Source organism: Vipera ursinii (genome assembly GCF_947247035.1).
Source record: "Vipera ursinii genome assembly, chromosome: 2".
Lineage (NCBI taxonomy): Eukaryota > Metazoa > Chordata > Lepidosauria > Squamata > Viperidae > Vipera > Vipera ursinii.
In genome coordinates this window covers 82335640-82362757 of record NC_139513.1, presented here as the reverse complement: position 1 = coordinate 82362757, position 27118 = coordinate 82335640, and the positions used below count along the sequence as shown (strand labels likewise).

The 27118-nt window shown below is 38.2% G+C and overlaps 1 protein-coding gene across 1 annotated transcript in view; it reads left to right on the top strand.

Annotated features, from left to right (window-relative positions):
- Positions 1-3817: 3817 nt before the first annotated feature.
- The window catches only part of CDX1 (caudal type homeobox 1), a gene marked incomplete at both ends in the record, with an annotated part of 44696 nt that continues 21395 nt past the window's right edge, over positions 3818-27118 (top strand). The window contains one exon of the mRNA XM_083352297.1: positions 3818-4247. Within this exon, the coding sequence (XP_083208423.1) occupies positions 3818-4247 (430 nt within the window). The remainder of the gene's footprint in view (positions 4248-27118) is intronic.

Here is a 27118-nt window from a genome sequence, read left to right as displayed (position 1 = left end):
GAGCTGAGAGTCATAGCAAAGGCATTCTGTTCAAAATATTTTTGGCACTGCTTGTTTTCCATCTGCTAATATACAGGTCCTCATTCCTACATAAATCAGAGCACTTTTCCCAATATCACATCTGCATGTGATGATTCTAAATGAAGGCAAAAATAATAAGTGGATTTTAATTTAAATATGTCATATTATTTTTAATAAGATCCATGCAAACATTCATAGTCCCCTTTATTTTGAATAATTTGTCTAAGAATTGGTTTGTTAAGACTGTGTTAATATTTTCTGAATTTTAGTTTTGCTTTATATTGTTTTTCCATAGATTGTTTAATATATATGGTGCCCAGAGTCACAATGGCATCAGCTGGCCAACAAATTTGATTAATCGATGTATGTATGGCTGTAGTAGAGTTGTCTCAAATAATGACAGCTATAAGCCTAATACTTTTAATATCTTGCTTAACTTAATAAATAATATTCTAAGAGGTAAAACAGTTTTTTTTTAAAAAACAACCAACAACCAGGGTCTAGTAATTAAAATATTTCTTAAATTTTCATTTAGAAATACATGAATATTTGGGGTTTGTTTTCCTTTCCTTTCTGATAATGAAATTTATAAGAGCATTGTTTTTTGTAACAGCATTTGAAATATTGTGGTTGACTCAGCCTTCCATCCTTCCGAGCTAGGTAAAATGAGGACCCAGATTGTTGGGGGGCAATTAAGCTGACTTTGTCATAATGCCACTTGGGGTGTGTGTGAAAGCCCTAATAAGCAGGCATATACATAGAATGAAGGCTACTGCTAAGCTTGTAAGCCGCCCTGAGTCTTCGGAGAAGGGCGGGATATAAATGGAATTAAAATAAAAAAAAATGTCTTAATGTTTCCCTGCAACATTTCCTTGTTCCAAAAGAGGAATATTTCCCTCTCTCTCAAAGGAGCCGAGGTCCTTGAGTGGAAAGTGTAATTAAAATTACTTTCATGTCTCACATTGTAACTTGCTACCACTATGATTATTCCTCCCCCCCCCTTTCAGTTCTATCCGTATTTCTTTCTTAAGCACAGAAGGATGCCCCCACATCTTTAATGAAAAGAGAATCTCGGCATGTGGAGACGTGTAACTGAAGCTACAATCCTGAAATATTCCCAGAGTAACTTTCCCAGAATATGGCTAAATGGAGGTAGTGGTGAAATATACCGCACATGGTATTCCGTCAGAGGCATTCCTTGGCGTCGGGGACATGTCCTCGTTAACCATCAGTTCTGTCATCCTGCCGTCCCCTTCTAAGCAGTGGCTCTATGAGCCTTCCAACGCATAATGTTGGGGGTGGTGGTGGTGGAAGGAAGGGGATGAGAAAAAACAAGCTCCGTTGATTAATCATTCCGTGAACTGAGAGATACGAAGAACTTGCGCCTTCGAGGTTCCTTTAAAGAGACAGCGCGCAGAACCCTGTGGATTGGGTTCTCGGTACGATAAGAGCACCTACAGGTTGGACAAACGCTTGCAAATGTTGTTCGAGCACAGGCGCACGGTTCTCTGCATGACAACCTAGTGTCTCTATTCCGGAGTGAGTTGCGTGGTTTCCGAAGAGAGTCAGTAGAAACGGCGCCAACCTTACTCCGAAGTAGCGCTAACCTACTCCTGCTTATTGTTGGAAGGCTAAGGTTGCACAGCCTCGGAGTACAGACCCAGGAATGGAGGGTTCTGCCTCTTTCCTCTTCTGGGTTGGTTTTTTTCTTTCCCTTTTTCTTTTCCCCATTTAAGAAAGGAAACAGAAGCCGCCTTTGGCAGGTTGCAGATTTCCCTTCTTGCGGAGAAGGGGTCGCCGCCTCGTCCTAGGACCATCTGCTCTGCGCAATGGAAAGGTTTGAGCTGGTATCCAAAGGATAAACAGGACGACGGCTGGCCGGGGTTGGGCGTGGGCTTCTGGGAAAAAAGGGAGTCTGGGGAACCCCCGTTCTTCCTAGACCTGCTCTTTAAAAAGAAAAAGAAAACCAGGTACCTCAACATCCCACCTTTGCACCATGCGATGCACCTTCCGACCGCGCACCCCACAAGCCCCATGAATTTCACAGACTTGGGGGCGAAGGGGTCCTTCCACTCCTAATGTATATCACCCACATCGGCTCTCTTTAAGTGTTGTCCTGCACTCCAATGCAATTACTTGGACCACACAGCTAGTCTCATATTTCTTGGGCCTTCCGCAAGGATGGATTTATATCTCTCATTTCTAGGGCAGTTTTAATACTATTAAAATACTTAAAAAAATAAAGTGATGCTTTATTGATGTTATATTTCCATGTTTTAACTGGCTATTCCAGGCTGGTGTATCATAAATTAACTAAGCACATGGCTAGAGGCACCTGCAAGTTCTCAAACTGGAGCAGGAAAAACAGCCTGGCCAGGCATCCTTTCATACACAAACACACACACACACACATTTTTTTACAAGTAAAGAATTTTTCTCTGAATTTTAAGAAAATTCCCTTGATCAATCCCAGTCAAGGTCTGGGATTTTTATAACTTACCTTTCTTAGCATAAAGCCTTTCTTAATATATATCAAATGTTTTTTTCAAGGAATTTTTTTTGGGGGGGGAATGAAGAGAGGAAGGTATGTGTGGAACACCAGGCTAATATCTATTACCCTGTTTTATACTGCTTTTTTCTTTTGCAAAGAAAAATAACAATTTTCTTTAATTAAATATTACAAAATAATGATTTCAGACTTGCCTTAGTCAAAATCCTCTGATTAAAAAAAAAAGAATCTAGTTTTGCTCAAAGTGGAAAACCAGATGGACAAATGGTTTGTGACTTTTACTCTCTTTAAATAAAGAAGTGCAGAAAAAGATCTTCTTAGGATAAATCGATCGTGGTTATTTATTTTAATGTTTAGATTTAGGAAGTTTCCACATATTTAGCCCAAACTTTCTGGGGTGCTCGATTAAGGCTGACATATTCCTCAAGGTGTTGTAGTCCAGAAACATCCAACTATAACTCCTAACATTTCTAACCTGCCCAAAGATGGCTGGTTGTGCTGGGAATAATTGTTCCGGGGCATATTTTGGGCACCAGGTTAGACGAGCATTGTGGAAATAAAATAAATAGGCCACCATTAATCCCCCTTAACATGTACCCCATTGCGCAGAGCAAGCAAGAGGATTTAAACATTAGTTTTGCAGGGAGAATGAGCCTGAAGGGCTAATACAAGAGAATATGATGACCAGATTAAGGAGATCTCCCTCTTTTAAAAATCAGTTGTTGATTTTTTTTATTATTAGATTGTTGAAATTGTTAGCAGAGGGGTCTCCTGTGACTGTGTGTTAGAGCCTCGAAGCTTGCCCGGAGTCTGGGAAAACCGAAACATCAACGGACATTCTTTTCTTCCCGGGTCATTTCCCTAATGAGTCCTTTTGTACCTGGAATTCTTTGTACCTCTGGGAATTTCTCAGGTTTTCCTTGCCCTCTAAGCACAGTCCTTATAAGGACCTTCAGCCCCCACCCCCGCCCTTTCTATCTGCTTAGCGCCATTTGAATTCGCCCCAGTGGCTTCCACTTTGATTCCGGGACTTTGAAATGCAAACCTGCCTTTCAATGCAAATGCTCCGAGAGGTTGGCCCAATAATAATAAAAAAAGGCTTTTCCTCAGGGAGGTGCCTTTGCAAAGTTGGGAAGGGAAGAAGAAAAAAAAAAACAACACCCAACCCTGAGCAAGTAGTTCAGGTGAACTGTTAATCAGGAAGAGGCTGGGAGTTCTCGGCAAAGGCAAGCCAGGGAAGACGCTGCTGCGGCGCCGGGCACATTATGCACGCTGAGCTACTTGGGGATGATGTATGTGGGCTATCTGTTGGATAAGGACACCAACATGTACCCCAACCCGGTCAGGCACCCGGGCCTGAACCTCAGCCCCCCAAATTATGTGCCCGTGCCCCCTCAGTACTCGGATTTTGCCAGCTACCACCACATGCCCGGGATTAACAGCGATCCTCACCAGGGGCAGCCGGCGGGTACCTGGGGCTCTCCGTACCCGCCTACTAAAGAGGACTGGCACTCCTACGGCGCAGGAGCCCCTTCTTCTGTCGCCAGCCCGGGGCAGCTAGGATACAGCCCCCCGGATTTCAATCCAATTCCGCCACCCGGCTCTGGACTACTGCCTCCGCCCATGAGCGCCCCAGTCCCCCAGCTCTCCCCAAACGCGCAAAGGCGCACGCCTTATGAGTGGATGAGGCGCCACGTTCCCACTAGCAGCAACAGTGGTAAGGATTTGTCTCTCTTTCTCTCCTCCGTCTCTGGCTTCGGGGAGGGGTCTCTTTTAGGCCGGGAGACGAGCAGTCTCTCTGCGGTCTGTCGACTTTTTCCTTCGCGTCTCTCGGCAGGGTTGAGCCGGCCACTTTATAGCGTTTACTCTTCATTATCTTTCCCCATCAACTTGTAGACACAAGAATTTGGGGTCAAACTACATTTTAACACGAAAAGGGAGGGATACTTGCAAGATTGGCTACAGATCCAGGAGGCTACAGATCCAGGAGGTTCCTTACACAGAAGGAAATTCCACTTGTGCAATGTTTGCTAGTTGTACACAATTTGTCACATGTGACGCCTGGAGTTATACATGGATACTCTTCCATTGATGAATCCATGGCTTGGGAAGGGTCTTTTGTTTCTCAAGCAAAGCGTTCGTGGTTCAGTCCAAGGCTAAAAACGATAGGAGCCATAGGAAAGCTGGTTGCTGGCCAAAATAGCCTTGATCCTTAGGAATAGGGAGATAGCCCTATTCTAGTCAGCTTGAATGGGCAATAATGGATGAGATATCGTCCCATGTTGTGATTGGCTATGGCCTCCCCAGTTGATGACCACATCAGGGTAGAATTTGGAACAAATGAACCTTATAGTCAGTATAATACAAGTTTTCACAATTGTTCATATATTTTGTCAAAATGGGAATCGTAATGCAGGAGTTATATAGTATACAGGGTAAAGTTACAGAGCTACACTCAAAAGGGGAAATTTCAAGGAAATAGAGTGAGTAATATATAAAAATAAATATAATAGAGCACATGGGCTTCTGTTTGTTTGTTTGTTTGTATGTATGTGTCTGTATATTTCCCTAATTTACACTGAAAGGAATGACTAGAACTTTCCAAGAACTACCTTTTACTTAAGTCTTTCCGTGTTTCATTGTCGAACACGTCACCCAGATTCTGACACTGAGTCACAAGTTAATTTTTCTCTCATCAAATAAAGCTGTAGTAAACTGCATTTTTCTCAGTCTAGTTTACTGAAACTCTCTACAGAGAATGATAATTGACACAGGGAGAAAAATCAAATACTGATTGTGAAGGCTCTGGTAAAGAAAGTTTTTGGAATTGTCTGCACTTATCTATGTGATTTAGCAAATCAGCCAGGAAGAAATCACAATAAAAATAATTGGTTTTTTTTGTTAAGTTTCGGGAAAATCTGAAAGGTCACTGTGTATAACTGCCTGCTTCATTACTGTGTTCATCAAAGTACAGCTGTCTTTCATTGGTTTCCACATTTGATGACACTGTATACTGAATGTTTTTTATTCTGTATGGCTACTGTTATCAAATTCTACTGTTTTCAATGAAATTTCATTCTAGCTGTTTTTGTTTGTTGCACCCCTTTCAATATGATGAATAGGGACACTACCATAGCTTGGATAAGGTGTATATTGATGTATGTTTCAATACTAGCTTTATCCTTTAACATTAATATCCAGCAGTATTATGTCACTAGATTATTCTTCCTGTACAGTATTTGGAGCTTCTAGTATACATTCTGGAAACTTTGGGAATAATTCAAGGATGTCCCTTAGGCCCTAGGGCAAATGTTAATCTTCTCAAAAAAATCTCTCCCCCTCCCATCATTTAGTATGGTGCATACTATATAAAATATGAAAATATGTAATCTTCTACCACTTCTTGTTCTGTTATTAAGAATTCAGGTAGAATTCAGTATTTGGAAAGGTAGTAACTTCTATTTTCTGATTAATATTTCTGTCAAAATGTCCTTGTGTGTTTGCTCACATCTAAGCATCTGCACAAGAATAGTTATTGCCTATTAGCTGCATTCTTACTTTCTCTACTCTTCTCAAATGGTTATATTCCCACCTTACAGTTTATAACTGGTGGTAGTTCTCTAATCTAAAAACTATTGTGAATACAGAATAATGGCATCTTGTGTGTCAGTTAAAGTGTGTATGAGATAGTGATGTTCCTGTGCTACAAGAAAGCACAAAGTACTTTTTTGTGAATATGTAAGTTGCTTATCAGTACATGATTTGCTCCCTCCCCCAATGCTGTTCTTAAGAAGTGAAAGCTAATGGCACAATAAATAGGTTCAACTAATGAATGTATGGCACCTTAAGTTTTTATGGGACAGGTAACAGCAACTGTGTGTGTGATTTAATGACCCTTATTTATGGGAACAAGCTCCATTGATCTCAGCTGTTATTTTTTTTAATAAAAAGGTGAGATTTGTAAAGGGTTTTCTTCTCATATGAACTGATTTCCTACTTTCATCTTTAAAAACACACCCTATGAATATAAAATAGGATTCTTTGCAGAGATGTCTATATGCATGCTAATAGATAGCTTGCTTTTTATTGTAAATTTGGTTATAAAGCTGGGATTTATAACTGAATGGAGAAAAATAATGTAGGCGTTTAATTTTTTTTGTCCTTTTATTTGTCATTGACTTTAACACAGCCTACATTCAAAATGTTTGCTTCTCTCAACGCCACTAAAGTTAGAGATTGCTGATCGAAGCCTAGTACACTAAAATTAGTTCTGAATGTTGCAGAACCTACATGCTGTTCATTGTACCTTTTACGTTTTTTCAAACGGGATTCGATATTTTAAAATACCCAAACCGGCTGACTATAAATGAGCGCCGCTGCATTTTCCGACGACAGGAATGTCTCCGCATTTTAGGCGATACGTTCCGTCCTAAAAGGCTCGCGTCTCTGAGCAGAAAAAAAGGCGCGAAACAACTTTCCCGCCAAGCCTGGTGCACCTCGTTGCTCCCCCACCCCGTTCAGGCAATAGCCTCCTTCCCTTCCCAAGTTCTTTCTCGGGAGCTTTGGATCTTTCCAGCGCCGAAACCCGGCCTCTAACTTTGCGGCCGCGCTGAACTCTTGAACCCAGGGCGAGAAAGGAGTTTTGAAGAGGACCCCGGGGTGACGCGGTGGGAAAGTGGAAGTCGCTCCCCAGGCGAAGGCAAATGAACATTCTGGGGTGACAAAAGACTCCTGCACCGGTGCCCAGTTCAAAGGCGGCAAGGCCGGCGACCTGCCTCATGAAAGGCCTTGCGAACGCCTCAGTCAAACCCGGGGCAAATTTGCAAGCGTGCTGCTTTTGTTATGCTGATCGGCCGAGGGGCTGCGTGCGGCGGGGCGCCCAGCGAGCCTCCTTGTTCTCAGCTTTGAGGATTGGCGGCTAGGCGCCCTTTGAAGTTGGGGCACTTCCACTTTCCCGCAGGCCTGCAAGGCTGGGCCGCCCATACGAGGCCACCGCCGCTCTCGCACTTTCGGGCTCCTGGGCTGGCACGACGCTCGGCCTCGCGACCAGAATATTTCGCGCGAGGTTGGTTTGTGAGGGGAAACGAGGACGAGATGGAATAAGGCGCCGCGCTGAAAACTGCAGCATAAGCGTGCAGGACTCTTAAGGCGTCGTCCGTTGGGAGTGAGGCGGCATATAAATTTAATAAATGATGATGGCAGTGACGGCTTCGGTTGGAAAAAAATTGAAGGATGTGTGGTTGTGAACTGAGCTCGAAGGTTTCATTGGGCCGGTGGCTGGCGCTGTAACGGGCCCCCAAAGTCAAAATTTTCAAGTTTCCTTGGCTTCAGAGAATGAAGTTTAATGAAGTTTATGCCCTTTACACTCCCATTGAAAGCAAGAAGACTCCATTAGAATACCTTTCTTCAGAAGTAGCTGCCCCTTGGAGTCAATGAAATTTACATTTAGGAAAATATATATTCTCCATGCAGTCTGGAATGGAGGCTAGGGGTTTTTGTTTGTTTTGTTCATGCAGGTATTCATCTGTCACAAAAATGTATCTCCTTTCATGTAGCATGTAGTGACTGCCTTGCACAAGGTTTACTGAATACCTCCACAGCAAAAAAAATGATGGCTTCCTTATTATTTGCTCCCGGATAGTCTAGAAGTTGTGTGATAAAACGATCCCAGGATAATTTACTTTCTTCAACCTTATTTGTGGTCTGTGATCATACAGCAAGTTAGCGCAAATCAAATTGGGTGCTGAATCATTAGCGATCTGGGTAGGGTACTTAGTTTATCTTACAGGCTCTGGCTAATATTGAAATGTTACACACTGATGAAGGAACTGGTGGAAGAGATCTTCCCTCTACATCGCAGCTGCTTTGCTCTGAGAATCCCCAAATTTATGGGCTATTTCATTGAGGGTTGATAAGGAAACCTGATGAGTTACCGCTTTTGTAGCAGATGATCACACATCTAATACAACAAGAATGCAGAGTCTAGTAATTTATGTAATGGAATCATTACATATCATTTTTCGCATCTTTATATTCATACGATTTAGTTATCCAGGTTTCAGACTGGATATATTAATCCATAGTAACACATTTTGGGCATTGCTCTTTCAACTTCTTGGATTGTTTACTAAGAGCCCGCAAAACTAATAATTAATGGGAGGATCACACTTTTGTTATCTGAATGGTTAACTTCAGAGCCTTTTTCTTAACCTGGAAAGGATTTTAAATGAAAGACTTGATACCATCTTAAATTTATCAAAACTAGGTCAATTTGGAGGTTTTGCTTTATTTTGCAATAGTAACAAAGAAAATAAAACTATTTCAGATTTTGCATAAAATAAAAACACAATAGAATTATACTAAGACAGAAATACAAACTGAATTACCACTAACTAAATTAAATTAATTTCATAGAAAACAAAACTCAAGATATTTTTTTTACAATCTTCTAGATTACAATCAAGGAAATCGTTTTTCTTTAATGCAATTGATCTCTTTATTTCTTAAACACCCTGTAAAGTAACATACCATATTACAAAACAAACTACAGAAGAAAATCTTTTTAATATATAAATATAGATATATAATACATAATAGCATTAAAAAGTTACACATATCAACTTTGTTTCAATACACAATAAATGCCATTTTTAACAAATCTAGCCGCTCCTAAGAAATTTGTAAAAAAATAATATAAAAATGTTTGAAAATATCCTTTATCATAAAATTGCTAAACTTGATTTTTTAAAAAGTAAAAATACTATTACATTGAAACAGACAAATCTAAGGATCCTTTTTATTATTACTGTAGTATGAAACCTAGTGATAAAAAAAAGTTCAGAAGATTTTATAGTTTTTCTAAAACTGATCCTCATAATTTCTGAATCACAAGTTATTGCCACAACATGCAACTAAAATTGCTTCTACTTAAGGTTCATTTTTCAGATTAAACTTTAATCCTAATATTCAAGATAGTATAAATTTTGTTTTGATTTGATATTTATATGAAATGATGGTAGAACATAGAGTTTCAGGGAACTGAATAAATGAAATGTTTATTTTAAAAGAAAAAAATAATGAAAATGGCAGCTAAAACTATAACTCATTAATGAAGATCTGTATGCTGTTAAAAACCAGACACGATTGGAATAGCTTATTCCAGTAAAATTGCTGTTCTTGTTGACAACACCAATAACACTATAACAACTTCTTTGATTATTGTTTATAGACTATCATGGGTGAAATATAACCTTAAATCATTATTATATAATGATTGTTTTAAGAATTTCACCCAAGTTCAAATTGAATTTCATCTTCAGCTTCACAACAGTAGCAGTATCTTCAATTTAAGGATATATTAATCAACCAATGTAGGACAGGCTCTTTGGCCACTTCAAAGGAACCTGAGATGGTCTCCTCTTCAAAGGGAAGTAAAACTCTTAATATTTTTTTATTGAAAAATTAAGTATAATTTTAAAATGGATCCTTCTGGGTTATTCCAAATATGGATTAAGGATCTAGAATCTTCTATAATGCCTATCAATGGCTTCATATCTTTAAAACATTAAAATAGTGTCAATAGTTTTGAGATTATGGTTGATTTATCAAAACACTGTATTTAGAGAATATTAGACTTCCCAAAGAATATACTTGAAACAATGGACATAAGATTTCTTGTTGGAAGTAAAATAAAGTTGAGGTTTTATTTTGGAAATTGTATTTTAATTTACATAACTTTATGGGGAAATCTTTAAATGTTAAAGATATTAATGTAATATTGAATTATGTCCCACATTTTGAAACTTGACTTTGTCATAAATATGGTTATAGAGGAAATGGCTCAAATATTATATTAAGAAATTGGAAAAGTTATATTATTCCAGATGTTAAGGAATGTATTTTGAAGCTCTGTGATTTGTCTGTTTTCAAAAAAGCAATATGTAATAAATTACAACAACAATAATAGAGTAGAATAATATAGTAGTCTGTGGTATTTATTAGCAAAGCAGTGATTACTGATAACTATAATATATAAGATGTATGTGTGTGTATGTTTAGCATCTTAAAATCCTATTCCTTTTTTCAGTTTTTCAGTTCTTGTTTTATTGTGTATGGATTTTTTTAGTGTAGTTACTGTTTTGTCAATATAGGTAGTCCTCTATTTATGATTACAACTGAGCCCAAAATTTCTGCTGCTAAGCAAGACAATAAATAAGTGAATTTTGCCCCATTTTACAACCTTCCTTGCCACAGTTGTTAAGTGAATCACTGCAGTTGTTAAATTAGTAACATGATTGTTTTGTGAATCTGACTTCCCCATTGACTTTGTCAGAAGATTGCAATAATTGATCACCCGACCTTGGGAATTGCAACCGTCATAAATATATGCCACTTTTTTCAGTGCCGTTGTAACTTTGAACAATTGCTAAACAAATAGTTACAAGTCAAGGACTATCTGTATTTTGAAAAATGGTTGGAATTGTCTTGTAATTAGGGTGTAATGGCCTGAAGAGGTTTTTTAAAAAATATGCAGGAAATTCAAATTAGGTAAGTCATATATAAGTCTATATAGTGAAAATTTTAATGCTAATTTGAAGTAATGCGATACAAATTAGTTTGGGGTCATTGTTGTTCTCTGACCATAGTTGTTTTCTTGCAGGTGTTTCCCTTAATATCTACTATCTCATATTGAGCTAATATAGTTCTTATTGATATCAACTAAGTAAAACCATCTTTGTTACATTCATCAATAATTTTTAGCTTATACATATCTTAATTGTGTCTGCATTCAATCCTTATATACAATCAATGTCCTGTTATTGCTTTTCCCCCAGGCTTTAATTTCCCCTCAATATTCAACTTAACCTTTGGTATTATAATTTCCAAGCTTTAGGTGACCAGAGTTTCCCTCACCTCAACTTCTATATTTTCCCTTTTTTATAACAAAATCTAATATTCCAATTACACATCTTATCTGTCTATCTAATTTGGTTGGGGTCATTGTTTCTCTCTGACCTTAGTTGTTTTCTTGCAGGTGTTTCATTACTCAACTAGGTAACATCCTCAGTGCAAGGACCCCACTGAGCTAAAAATATTCCAAAATATTGATAAAAATTACTTTGATTTCAGTTAGTACAGTGCAGGTAAAACATGTCATTTACATGAATGACTGATAAAGTTATATGTAATCAAAGGGACAACTTATTACAACTTTTGTAATAAATAAAAATCTTTAGACACAATTAAGATAAAAGATAAATAAAAATTATGAATTGCTATGACCACATTAGCCTAAATAGATCAATAATTGGCATCTTGTTGCTACTATAGTAGGAAATTATCATTTGCCCTACAAATATGAACATCTTAATTATGTAAATAATAAATCATAATTTTTTGCAAATTGTAAGTTTTTGCTTAGCCCCAGTATAAATAGCTTGGTAATGTTATAGGAAAATAACGTGTTAGATGCTGCTAGAAAAATAATGGGTTGGTATTGCAATTTCTAACCAGGAGAGAGGACCTTTAAGGAGTTACTTTTTAGTATTATTTAGGTGGCCAGATAACATTAAAAGATACATCCTTTAATAATCTTGTATCAAATTTCATACAATTTATTGTAACTTTGTATTTAGCTTAGGGTTTGAAATCAGTTGGTTAAAGTTACTGGTAAACTTAAACACGTAAAATGTAGGCTAATAACTCAAGAGCCATTGATTTAATCTAGCCTGAGTATCTGGAATAATATAACAAATGTACTGCATCATGTAGATAATGCATCAGTGTTACAGATAAGATATTAAGTAATTTTAATTTTTAAACTTCAATTTTAAAGTTTGTGTAATATATGGATCACACTGAAAAATCTCCTTACCCACTTATAGTAGTTTTTGAAAAGATAGCAAGGTGGGGACCAACTTCACTTCAAGCATCATGCTGTATCACAGAGAGGGGATGCAGCTTCACAGATTTCCCACAGGATGGGTATCCAAAAATCTTTTCCCAGCTAGATTTGGCAAGGCAGGAAGATTCTATTTAGAGGAGTTAACAAAAGGCCAAGGTGTATAAAGATTTGTCGATAATTATCAGCATCCCAAACTAGGCTTGGAAAGTTAACTATTGAACTGGCTAGCACATGTCAACAAGCAGCATTCTGTTTTGCAGCTTCCATGTTGTCTTCAGCTGTTGCCCCAATAAAATAGCCCAAGGAAAAACAAGAACTGACTCACTGTTTTCAGCACCCCAGGATCCAGGAAGCAAGGATGCTAGGCTGGAGTCATGTGATTGCCATTGGCAGCTTCCTGTCACTTTCTCCATTGACTTCACTTTTTGGGAGGCGGCAGTGAAGGTTGCAAATGACGATCACGTAGTTGTGGGATGCTGCCGCCACCATAATTAGGATAGTGTCCAAGTTGCAATCACATGACCACAAGGAAGCAGTGGCGGCAACAACTATGAAGAACGGTTTTAAGTTCCGTCATTCAGTGCTGTTGTAACCTAGAATGGTTACTGAAGAAGTGGTCATTAAATGAGGACTCTGTAGATGGAGCTTGGTAGAAAGCATAGGGAATGGACTTTAAAGGACAGGAGAAAAAGTTGCTACCAAGGCAACAGTTAAGTAAGGGGAGGCACTTGAACTTGGGCCAAGAAACTAATTTGAAAAAAATGTCTCGGGAAAGGCCATTTCTAGGTCACATAAGTGAGGAAGCAGGTAAGCATGTTCATACTTGCATGATTTTGTACTATAGCTATTATAATAAGAGTAGTCTTCACCTACATGGCTTTTATTTTTGTTTTAAGTCTGGTCCACCTTACAGGACTGACAACCTTCCATGGAAGCAGAAGGTTCTGTACCAATAGAATTCTGTAACTGCTGAAAAGCAGTCAGACCCCAGGCATTCCTTCAAATGTTTAAGACATAGAAACAGGAGATGCTCACATCTGTTTAACTTTGGGTAGAGATACAGAGCGGGATACTATTATCACATTAATTATATCTGCAGTAACTTTTAGAGATATTGGAGAAGACATCCAAGAATACCATAGACATCCAAGAAAACAAATAAATGAATTGTTAAAGATATTAAACCAGAGTTCTCATTTATGGCACAAATGAAGAGGCTTCAATTATCCAACTTTGGATATGTTAAGCCAAGACCTAATTTTCTGGAGAAGGTGCTGAGAAACTGGAAGGAAAGAAGAGGACAACGAGCAGCAAGGTGGACAACCTCAGTTATAGTGGTGATGAGCAGAAGATCCAAATGGCCAGGTTTTCTCCATTATTATGGAGAAAAAATATGCGGTCACTAAGAATTGGCACCAATGGCACATAAATAATTTTTTTATTTATACCTTTAGAGCATATTAAACAGCATCTGTCACCCAACTTGTTTTAAAAATAAAGTCACCTTATGGTTACATTAGGTGGTATGGTAGATCATAGAAAATAAATGCCCATCATAGAAAATAAATGCCCATCATAGATATTCATTTTTATACTATGATGCTGAAGCCCCCTTTCCTGCTATTTTCTCTGTTGAAATTATCCCATCCAAGTGCAGACTCCTTGCCATGTGAAACAAATAGCAATTTGCTGAAGTATTTCAGCACTACTCAATACTTCAGCCATCAAGCTGAATCTTTTATTAAATTTGTTCTACTTTTTTGTAATGCTAGTTTCATAAAGGATAGAAAAGCCAGAGATATGAAGTCAGAGTGGAATTACAAAACTGTGAAAGAGGGAATAAACGTGTCTGCAATTCTCAGTGACATCTCCAACAAGCCACAATAATGGCAAAATAATGTTGCCTCATGCATATTGTAATTTTGCTGTCATTGTTATTTCCCGCAAACACTGTTAGCAGTGCAATAGAAAAAAAGTGAGCATTTCATAGTTTTATTGAACTTGTTAATAATATAGTAACACTATCATGTGTAGCTCTCCTAAATGTCATTGAACTCAACTATCAGCCCTAGTTAGCTGATATATAAAATATACTACTTACTAGAAAGAAACTGCAATTTAAAACACAGTAAAGATCTTATTTTTAAGTGACTGTAGTTAGGGAATAAAATATATTCCAGCAAAACCCGATGCTAAATTTATTTAGTTATTACATTTCTGTGCTGCAGCAACTCTGGATGGAATAAAATATAATTTACAATATAAAGCCAAAATTAGAATATTTAATTAACTTTCTTAGACTGTGATTATATTAATGTTGCTGGATTAAAAATGTGTAATGAAACAGTGATAAGGAAAGGTAAAAACCTTTTGTGCAGATTTACATTCTGGCTTTTAATCTCTGCTGTGAATGTTCATAAAATACTTGTGGAAATCTTGCAATTCTTAATTGCAAACATTCACTAATTTTATGATTTTATTGCTCTCAGTATTTATAACCAGTAAATGTTTATGTATTTGAGCTTCAAACTGTCCCCTTCCTTGAATTGTGATATCAACATTGTAGTGTAATTTCTATATTTTAGTTGGAGTAATGATCCCACAACAGTACTCTTATTTTATTATAGATAACATTGAAGTTTGGTTCTTCTTGTTCTGTCTGTTGATGGAAGTGGTAGTAAAAATAATGAAAGTAAATATTTGAATGCTATGAGAAATCTGCATTTTAATATTGCACAATATAATTCATTACAATTGAAATGAACACTCCTAGAAATATTTGCTTGGTAACTATCAATGCAGCTATCAATGCAGAAACTCAGACATATTCAAATGCTATATATAAATATATTTTAGTTTTACACTAGTGGTTCAGGTGCATTTTAAGTTAATGAACTCTTTAAAAACTCAACTGTTGATTTTATATTTCATTCTTACATTCAATCATTCATTCTGGATTTTTAAATTTTTCAGTGTGGAACATATACCATCAAAGCCCTGATGGTGGTAATAACTTTTGCAATGCATATAGAGATACACACAGAAGGGCCGGCTTCCGGTGGCTCCGCGGCGACGGAGGGAGCCTTCCCGGGCTGCCCGCGGCTCAGCTGGTGTTTTTTCGCCCGAAACAGCGCCGATCAGCTGTTCGGGCGAATCTGAAGCCCCCTCCTCGGGAGAAGAGGAGGGGGTGAGCCCCCAGGTGGGGGTTGAGTTCTCCGGGGCCGCCTGAGCTTGGAGCTTGGGCGGCCGAAGGATTGAACTCCCCCGTAGCCTGGGCTGCTCCCAGCTGACCAGCGTCTCTGCTCCGGACTTTATGGAGCAGAGCCAGGCGTCTGCGACCATCCCTGCTTGAAGGAGAGACTATGAAAGGGAAAGAGCAGGCAGAGCAGTACAAGAGGGAAAGATGAAGAGATGAAGAAGATTTTATTTTACTCTCAAGCTTGATGGACTTTGTTTAAAACTTAAAGTGAAAGTGCGTCACAATTGTAAGTAAAAGATGGCGGCTAAACCTCCCCCTAGAACTTTTCGGAGTGCTGGAAATTCTCCGGTGCAACAACAATCATTGCTGCAGGCGTTGCATTCTCCTGATGTATTGACATCGAAGGATCTTGAAAAACATACCCAGTTAATTTTGGAGTCAATGGGTGTTAAATTTCTACAGATGGAGGAGAAATTGGAGAAATTGGAGCAGAGAATGGAAGAAAGGATGGAACAGAAACTTAGAGAAATGAAGGTAGACATTTTGTCCTCAGTGCAAAAAGTTGCTAAATGTGTGGAGGTGCTGGATGATCAAGTGCAAGACTTGATTCAAAAGAATGCTTTATTAGAAGCAAAAGTATTGGAAATTGAAGATTTAAAAGACAAAATTGACAGTGAACAGAGCTTGGCCCAATTTTACCAGATGCAGTTTGCTGTGAGAATTAGAGGCCTAAAAGAGAATATTAAGGAAGATTTAAAGCAGCTGGTTTCTGAGGCTTTTGAGGGAGTATTGAACCATCCAGCATCTGAATTAAAACAAGGTATGGACAAAGTGTTCCGTGTGAATTCGTGGATTGCTAAACAGAGAAAGTTGCCTAGAGATGTGGTGGTTTATTTTGTAAAAAGGGAAATTAGAGATGAAGTTATACAAGCTGCCTACGATACCAAAGTTGTGATTGCTGGTCAACAAGTTTTGGTTTTAAAAGAAATTCCTCCAAAGATTTTAAAGAGAAGGAAGGATTTTATATTTCTTGTGCAAGAGCTCAAGCAAAGAGATATAAGGTTCAGATGGGAGATCCCAGTTGGGTTGAGCTTCATGTATGATGGCAAAAGATACTGTTTGAGTAATGTGAAGCAAGCGCATGATTTTTATAATAATGTCTTGGAAGTAACCCCATCAACACTTCTGGAAGCTGCAGAGGGATCTGGAGAAGGAGAACATCAAGAGGATGAAGATGCACAGATAGACGAGAAGGGTACAGGAGGAGTTCAAGCTGCAACTCTTTTGGATGATCTTAGAGAACAGAGGGTGACGCGTGCTGCCTTAAAACGCTCAAAAAAGAAAAAAAAATAAGACCAGTAGAAATCTATGGAACTTCCACAAAATATTTATAGTTAAGTGGTAGTTGTGTTTTTTTAAAAAAAAAAAGTTTTGGGATGCTATGTATGGTAATAGATTTTTTTTTTTAATTTGGAATTAATGGACAACTTACTACAGAGGAAGAGGAAGAAAGTTTTGTGGGTTAATGTGGGTTAATTTGTGTAAGAACTATTTATTAAAGTGCAAATGAGAATATGTTAAGGTAATAGTGAATTGTGGAAGAACATAGATGGGAATGATGCTAGTTTTCTTTTATTTTAGTTTTTTATATATATTTAGTATTATTAAGGATTGGTTTACTATATACAAGCTAGAGAGTGATGGATTTTAGAGTTTATAATTGTTAGTATATGATTGTTTATGATTGCCTTTTAGATATATACCTTGTATTTTGCTCTGGGAAGTTGGGGGGGGGAGGGGGGAGGAGGGGAAGTGGAGGGGGGGAGGTAGGGGAGGGAGGAGGGGGAGGGGGAGGGGGGGAGATAGGGGGGAGGTAGGGAGGGGAGGAGGGAGGGGGAAGGGGGGTTTTTTTAAAGGAAAATTGTATTTTATAAAACTTTTCAATAAAAAAAAAAAGAGATACACACAGAAGTGTATGTATGTATGTATGTATGTATGTATGCATGCATGTATATGTATGTGTGTGTGTGTGTGTGTATATATATATATATATATATATATATATATATATATATTACACACACACACACACACACAACTATGCACATACACATAGAACTCTTTCTTAAATTATTAACCACAGCATGCTACTGAGCTGACTTGAGATGTTCTGAGTAACCAGTAGCCTTTTAAAATATTTTAAAATTTCCTTTCCATAATGATACAGATGACACAACATTCCTTTGGTTTTAAATATGTGTGTGAGTGGATACATTTGTCTTTAAAAGATTTGCACTGTAATCCTTATATTCTCATATAATTATTTCTTTCAAAAGTGATTTAAATGATTCTTTGTTTTATTGTTCTGTTTTAATTGTAATATGCCTGACAAATCTGTATGTTGAAGATACTTTTGTATTACTATATTTCTATATCATTTTTCATGCATTTTTCATGCATTTTTCAAAGCTTGTGTAAAAATAAAATTGCAATTCCATTGGAAATATTGTAATAAATATGACATAGCAGTTAATATTATTTAAAACTACAGCAACGTTTGACCTAAAAAAACAGGTCAGCACCTAATCCACAGTGTCTCACAGTAATATAAAATTAACCACACTAATGACACTATTTTTTCTTATTTTTATTGTTATTTCATAACAGGAAAACAGAGGTGAAAAACAGTAAATAAGGAAAGAGCAGAAAGAAAAGCAGAGAAGAAAAATAGAGAGAAGGCAAGCAGATTAAAATGTAGGTTTAAAAGGTTAAAATTGGCTATGGTTGGTAATAATAGTGAATTTAACACTGAGGAGGTTATTAAGGCTGCAATCTTGTATTCTCTTTTTAGCACAAAGACCCATTGAGTTCAATATGATTTTCTTCTGAGTTGACAAAGAGAATTATACAGGGAATTATAGGATATAAGCCATGTGCCCTAGGTAAAAGTAGAGCAAAGTAGGAGTTCCTGTTTGGCAGCCATCGGGACAACTGGGAAAAGCTGGTGCTTGGCTTTCCAGCTTGGTTTTTCTTCATCTAGTGACTCTTAAAGGGTCAGAAAGTTGCCCTGGAGGTGCAATGAAGGAGGAGGGATACTTCAGAAGCTCAGATCAGGGGGCACCCAATCGGAGCGAACTGTAGGACCCTCTGGAAAAACGAAGGAAAAGGCTGTTAAGATCTACCAGCCATAGCCATCTCCAACAGGAACAAAAAGGTCTATAAATCAGCGGAATTTCAACAGCATGCTGAAGCTGGGTGAGCAAGATTTTCTCTTTCCTTCTCCTTGAGGATTATAAATGTTGAGCCCCTGATGGGAAAGGTCTGGAAAGTAAAGACCCCCAGAAGATTTAAGAGTGGCGAGTAATTATAAAGGGATGAAAGACACTTTGTTAAAAATATTGGACATTGATAAATAAACCAAGGAGGACATCTAGTGGTGAAAGAAGAACGAAATTTCTGATATACTGTTGTCGACTGAAGTTAACCTTGACAAAAGACACCTGAAAATGATAAGACTGACTGGTTGTGAGATTGAGATTCAAAGCTACTTCTATTGAATTTGGCTAAATTTAAACATGTTGTTTTGGCTTCAGATTGTAAGCTGTAAAATGACTTCATCGAATATTAATAGACTCATGAAGAAAACTTCTTCTGCACCCTCAGTAGGACAATCCAGTCCTACAACACAGGGATCTATTGAAGCAATGTTGCAACATGAAAAAATAAATACTGCTCAAAGTGAAACACAGACTTCATTAAAATTTCTTCAAGATCTTATGTTAAAGAATCAAGAAGAACCATTTAGAAATGCAAGAAAATCACAGAAGTACACAAAGTAAACTGGAGAAATTAAATGAAGAAATTTTGGATATAAAGGGAAAATTTGAAACTCAGAATCAAATGATAATAAAAAATCAACAAGATACACAAAATTGAAGAAAAAACAGATGAGAATGATAAAAAGATAGAAATATTACTACAAGAAAATGAAAAATTAGAGAATGCTATTAAGATTTTAGAGATGGAAAAAGCAGAACATTATTTAAGATTTCAAAACATTCCTGAGGATAGAGAAGAAAACATAGCAGAGGTGATTATTGACATCCTAGAGGAGACTTTGAAGGCAGATGGAGGAGAAATTCTAATAATAATAATAATAATATTAATAATAATAATAATAATTTGGAAGGGACCTTGGAGGTCATCTAGTCCAACCCCCTGCTCAGGCAGGAAACCCTTACCATTTCAGGCAAACAGCTGGCCAGTCTCTTCTTAAAAACTTCCAGTTTTGGAGCATTCACCACTTCTGGAGGCAGGTTGTTCCACTGGTTAGTTGTTCTAACTGTCAGGAAGTTTCTCCTTAGTTCTAGGTTGCTTCTCTCCTTGACTAGTTTCCATCCATTGCTTCTTGTCCTGCTTTCAGGTGCTTTGGAGAACAGCTTGACTCCCTCTTCTTTGTGGCAGCCCCTGAGATATTGGAACACTGCTATCACCCTTCTCTTCGTTAAACTACACATACCCAATTCCAGCAACCGTTCCCTATATGAGTTAGATGACATATTTCGCTTCAATTCAAGCTATGCAAGAAGAAATAAACTGCCAAGAGAAGTACATGTACAGTTTGCAAAGAAGACAACAAGAAAAGAAATACTATAGAAAGGTAGAGATGAACCAATACAATATAAAAAATAAAGAAATTGTGGTCTTAAAGCAGATACCTAAGAGAGTTAGAGATACAAGAAGACAGTACCATTTTTTGACCATGAAATTGATTGCCAATGGCATAAATTTTAGATGGTTGATGCTGGAAGGTATCTTAATAAACTGGAACAATACAAGGTACAGACTGGACTCAATTTGGAAAGCAGAAAACTTTGAAGTGAGGAATAGGTCAATCTTAGATGAAGGAGTAGAATTAAGTCAAGGGAAGAGTAAGGAGCAGAAACAAACAGAAGAGAGGATTCAAGGAGCAACTGACCAAAAGGGTGAAGATTTGCCAGAGAACAAAGGACTACTAGATCTACTAGACTGAAATATAAATAAATGGAAATGGATAAAGAAAATGGAATCTTCTCAGTGAACATAAATAGATTGAATTCTCCAATTAAAAGAAATAAGATTTTTAGGAAATTAGGGAAATTGAATTTGGATATAATTTGTTTGCAAGAAACACATATAAAAGAACAGCATCATAAATTATTGGAATATCCAAAAATTGGAAAACTTTATTATGCATCAGCACAACAGAAAAAAAGAGGAGTTGCTTTATATATTAAAGAGACAATAAATTTAAAATGGTATATTCAGATGAAGAAGGAAGAATTTTAATGGTAGAAATTTATCTGCATCAAAAGCAAATATTATTAGTGGCACTTTATGCACCAAATAATAATCAAGAAAATTTTTACAAAAACCTACATAGAAAAATAATAGAAATGGAGTATCAAAATGTTTGCTTACTGGGAGATTTCAATGCAATAATCGATGGAAAAAATGATTATAAAAGCAATAAAACGGAAAAATGGAAGAGGAAGACCTAAGACTTTTTTTTGATATGGCAGAGGAAATTGTAATTCAAGATGTTTGGAGGGAAGTGAATCCACAAAAATTGCAATATACTTTTTATTCAAATAGCCAGAAATTCTGGTCAAGGATTGATATGATTTGGATGACTGCTGATATGAGAATGAATGTTCAGGACATTGAAATAGAAACAGGCATATGGGCACATCATAATCCCTTGAAAATGACTTGGAAAGGAATACAAAAAGTGCCAAGATGGACTTTAAATCATTCCATATTAAAGGAAGAAGAATTTATAGAGTTAACAAAAAAAGAAATGGAATTCTTCTTCAAAGAAAATAAAAAAGAAGATACTACAGTACAAAATCTATGGGATACAGCTAAAGCGTATTTCAGAGGTATAGCTATAACATATATGGCAAGGAAAAATAAACAGAGAAAACAACAATATGTATTATTAAAAGTAGAATTTGGAAAGTTAGAATCAGAAATGCAAAGAAATCCACAAAAAAAGACTTTAAAAAGAGAAATGAACATAATAAAAAATAAATTAAATTTGTTAGATTCAGAAGAAGTGGCAGAACAGATAAAAAGAGCGAAACAATTTTTTTTGAAAATGCCAACAAGCCGGGAAGATGGCTAGCTTATAAATTAAAAAACAGAAAGAAAAAAATGATACATAATTTACTTGATGGGAAAGGTTATTTACTATATAAAAATGAAGAAATAAAAAAGATAGTTAAAGAATTCTACAAGGAACTGTATGATAAAGAGGAGACTTCAAGAGAGAAAACTAAAATACTTGGAAGAAAGTAATCTTCCAAAGATTTCAGAGACATTTAAAAATATGTTAGATGAAGGGGTTACAATGATGGAAATAACAGAGGCCATAAAGCAGGGGTGTCAAACTCAGTTTCATTGAGGGCCGCATCAGCATTGCGGTTGCCTTCAGGGGCCTGGGTGGGTGTGGCCTGGGTGGGTGTGGCCTACTGGGTGAGCGTGGCTAAAGTGTGTATGGCCTACTGGGTGGGCATGGCCAGCTCTACATTGTTCACATCAAGGGTTGCCTATGGGGGCCTGGGCAGGAGTGGGACAGATCTGAGGGTCTCTGGCAGGAGGAGGGTCTCTGGGCCAGGGCCAAGGCACTGGGGGCTGTTCCCTCACTGTTTCCAGGATGGCTTCGCGGGCCGGATGAAACCACTTTGCAGGCCGGATCTGGCCCCCTGGCCTTGTGTTTGACATGTCTGCCATAAAGAGACAAAAAAATGGTCCAGATGGACTTCCGGTAGAATTATATAAGAACTTACAAGAGATATTAAGCGAACCATTGAAAGATGTTTGTAATGGACTTTTATTAGAAGCTAAAATACCAATGATGTGGATTGAAGCAAATATTACTTTAATACCAAAAGAAGATTCGGATTTGACCCAGATTAAGAACTATAGACTGATTTCATTGCTCAATGTGGATTATAAAATTTTTACTTCAATAATGGCAGAGAGATTGAAAAAAATACTTGGTTGAATTTATACATCCAGATCAAAATGGCTTTTTACCAAAGAGACAAATTAAAAATAATTTAAGAGTGATAATAGATGTATTGGAATACTATGAGCTACATCCAGGGAAACAAATGGCATTAATATTTTTAGACGCTCAAAAGGCATTTGATAATCTTTCATGGCAATTTATGATTCATCAGTTACAAACAATGGACTTTGGACAGAATTTTATAAATATGGTAAAAACAATATATAATAAACAAATAGCCAAAGTGATTGTGAATGGAGATTGTACTGAGAGCTTTGAAATAAGGAAAGGCACAAGGCAAGGATGCCCTTTATCCCCTCTTGTTATTCATTTTCACTTTGGAAGTTTTAAATCGAAATATAAGACACTAGAAATTAGAGGGTTGGGGATAAAGGGTGAAACATATAAGCTACAAGCATTTGCTGATGACTTAGTATTTATTTTGGAACAAAATAAATTCTCTTAAGTGAACTAATACAGTTAGAGAAGTTCATTTACATATCTGAACTCATTAATAAAAATAACAATGTATGGTGTTTTGTTTTTTAAAAAGGGAATAAAATTAGGGAACTGTTAAGTCATGGGCTCGGGTGCAGGAATGACGACATGGGGCTGAGTACAGGATAACTCATACTTTATTCTTGCTGGAACTGTACTGAAACTTAGGCTGCAACCAGCCACAATATATAGTCTAGCCCCTAGGCGGCAGCCAATGGGTTTGAACCCACTCTTGTCGCCTGGGGCTAGCCAATTGCAGGACTGGAGATGGCCAGTCTGGGTTGCTGGAGAGCTGTTGGCTGCTCCAGCAACGCACATGGTGTATTACCACAAACCCAGTACATAACACCCCTCCCCCTTAGATCAGACTATAACACCCGCAATTAGTCTTGACAGCTGTCAAGACCTATTAATCAACTCACAACTGTAGTGATAATAATAAAAATAATAAATAATAAATTCACTGTGGCTACAATGAGATTAAACAATGTCTGAACAGGCTTACAATGCAGTAATAGCAGTTTCACAATGCACAAGTTTCTATAGTTAGTGGTAACAAGTTTTACAACATTATACATCACTTTATTTTACAATGTAATCTGTGAGGTAGGCAGGAGGCTTGTGTGGCCTAGAGGAACATCTTGGAGTTCCTATCACTTTGTGGTCTACCAGCTTACCCAGTGGGCTGGGTAGACCCATGTCCCTTTGTGCTCCTGTGTCAAAGGTAATTGAAACGCTCTGGCTGACCTCACCAGGTTGGCCCACCCCAGAGTCAGTCTGTTCTGCAGAGTAGGCAGAGCGGTTGCTAAAGTTTGGCTGGCTCGCTTCATCAGGGGTTCCATGTTGCACTCCTGTGCTACCCAGTTCTTCCTCATATTCTATCTCCGCTGAGAAAGAACAACGCTGGTGGCCCAAGTGAGGGCTGGCTTGGCCGCAAGTTTGAGGACCTTGGGAGGGACTTATGACACAGTCCTCACTTAGTGGCTGTTCTGGAAATCTTTTCCTGAGTTGGTCAATGTGTCTTCTGACCAGTCGCCCTCCCTCCAACCCCATTTCATAAGATAGGGGTCCAAATGCCTTTGTTATTTGACCAGGAACCCATAAATTCCCTTGAACATAGTTCCTGGCCCAAACCCAATTGCCCATATGCAGCCCCCTCAGGGGTTTTGGTCGAGAGGCTTCTGTTGCGACTCTGTCTGGAGGCAACCTGTCCAGTTTAGTAATCAAACATCTCCCCCAACGAAGTTCTGCAGGACTTTTACCTGTTCCAGTGCAGGGCGTAGAATGCTGGCAGAGTAAAAAATCTGCGAATCTGTGATGCCAGTCACCTGTGACAATGTGCTTGAATGCCTCCTTTGTTGTTCTCACCATGCATTCGGCTTGTCCATTAGAAGATGGATGAAACAGTGCAGATGTTGCATGTCTGATGAGATTAGCTCTAAGAAAAGCCTGAAATTCAGCAGCAGTGAATTGGGCCCCATTATCAGAAACTAAGACATCAGGCAACCCATGTGTTGCAAAGAGTTTTCTCAGCACCTGGATGGTCCTAGCAGTAGTCATGTTAGGAACTGGAATTACTTCCAGCCATTTTGAGTGGCTATCCACTACTATCGGGAAAAGCTGCCCCTGAAAAGGCCCAGCGTAGTCTATGTGAATCCTAGACCAGGGAGTGTGCATTTCCTCCCACCTGTGGCATTTCAGGCCTCGATTGCTGGCATGTATAAAAACCATGGACTTGACTGTCGATGGCCTTATCAAGGCCCAGCCACCAAAGGTAGCTTCTAGCTAAGGCTTTCATTCTGACAATTCCTGGATGGCCTTCATGTAAGGAGTGTAAGACCCCATCTCTTAAGGAAGTGGGAATTATGACTCTGTTCCCCCATAAAATGCACCCTTTATGTGCAGACAACTCATGCCTCCTGACAAAATAACTTTGAAATTCAGAGCCTGGACCTTTTTCCAACCAGCCCGTATATACGCATGACAACACTCTACTCAGAATTTTATCTGTGGCAGTTTCAGCAGCAATATCCTCTGCATGGAGGGGAAACTCAGGTATGTCCTGTATGGACAGTATTCTAGCAGCAGGAGCTGGATCAGGATCCATTAGGGGCAGTGGTAGTCTGCTGAGGTCATCAGCATGGCCCATTTCCTTTTCTAGTTTATGAATTAACTTAAAATTGTATGCAGACAAAAAAATAGACCATCTCAACATTCTTGCAGATAGTATGTGGCGGGTTTGTTTGTCTGTTGTGAACAGTCCCAACAGACGTTTGTGGTCAGTGTAGACAGTGAAATCCCTGCCATATAAATAATCATGAATTTTTTTAACTTCAGCAACTATAGCCAGGGCCTCTTTGTCAATCTGGGCATAGTTGCGCTCAGCAGAGGACAAGGTCCTTGAGTAAAATGCAATAGGGACCTGTTTCCCTATTTTTCTCTATGTGGCTTAAGACTGTCCCCACCCCATAGGTTGATGCATCACATGCAAGACATACAGGTTTAGACTCTTATGTAATGAGTTACAGTGGACTTTTCTGATAGAAGTGCTTTCAAATCATGGAAGTGCTTTCAAATCCTTTCGTGTAAGTTAGTCCATTTCCAAGGGGCTTTTTTTGTCAAGCAGCCTGTGGAGGGGCTCTGCTATTGCTGCCTTATGAGGTAGCAATGTGTGATAAAAGTTTAGGAGACCCAAAAATGCTTGCAGCTCTCCTTTTGATTTTGGCCTAGGAGCCATTTTAATGGCCTTCACTTTAGAATCAGTGGGGTGAATACCATTAGCATCAATGCAGAACCCCAAGTAGACCCCAATACTACACTTGTTCTTCTTTAATTTGAGGCCTGCTTTGTGAAGCCTCTGCAAAACAGCCCTGAGCCTTCTGGCCAACACTTCTGGGGGATTCCCCAGCAATAAGAACATCATCAAAATAAGGGCAGATGCCCTGGATATCCTTAAGTGTACGTTCCATAATCCCTTGGAAAATACCCGGTGCAACACTGACTCCAAACTGTAAGTGTTTGACTTTGAATGCCCCTCTGTGAATCACGATCATTTGAGCCATGGCTGTGGCCTCGTCAACCAGCAATTGCTGATTGGCCTGTGCTAAATCAAGTTTAGCAAAAATGGTTCCCCCTTGCAAAGAGGCTAAAATATAGTTGACCACTGGAACCGGATAAGCATGCTGCTTGAGGGCCTTATTCAATGTACATTTATAATCAGCACAAATGCAAATTTCCCTGTTGGCCTTAAGTAGAGTGATAATAGGAGTTTCCTACTCCCCACCATGAACAGACTGTAACACGCCCTGTTCTACAAGCTTATCAATTTCGCAATCAATTTTATGTTTTAAGGCAAAGGGGACCCTGCGAGGTTTAACCCTAATTGGGACAATGTTGGGATCTAAATAAAAACAAAAAACAAATAAATAAATAAATCTAACTCGAAAGAAATTGGCAGGCCTGTGTATGTCCCTAGGGTTGAATCAAAAACATCCGTGTATTCCTCGCACACTGACATGAGGTCTGCCGTTTGTGTCCGGTTTATGTCAGTAATCTGAATACCTAAGGAATCAAACCAATCAAGTCCAATGAGACTTGTTCTCTGGCCCTCTACTACTATTACATCCAGGTGCCCCAAAAACCCTTTAAAGTTTACCAATACGGTGGCTTCACCCTTAACTTTAATGTGAGCATTTTGAAAATCCATTAAAATGATATCTGAGGGTCTTAGTTTGGCCCAATTGTTACTGCGCCTACACACAAAGTTGTATGTGTCTTGCAAAATGATTGAGAGGGCAGAGCCGGAGTCCAACTCCATCTTACATGGAACTCCTTGTAGCTGTACTAAGAGCTTAAGTTTAGGCTTGAGGGGGCATCGAGCCCTGGTGTGGCAAACGCTTTGTTGGCTTCTGAAGAATCCCACACTAACTGGAC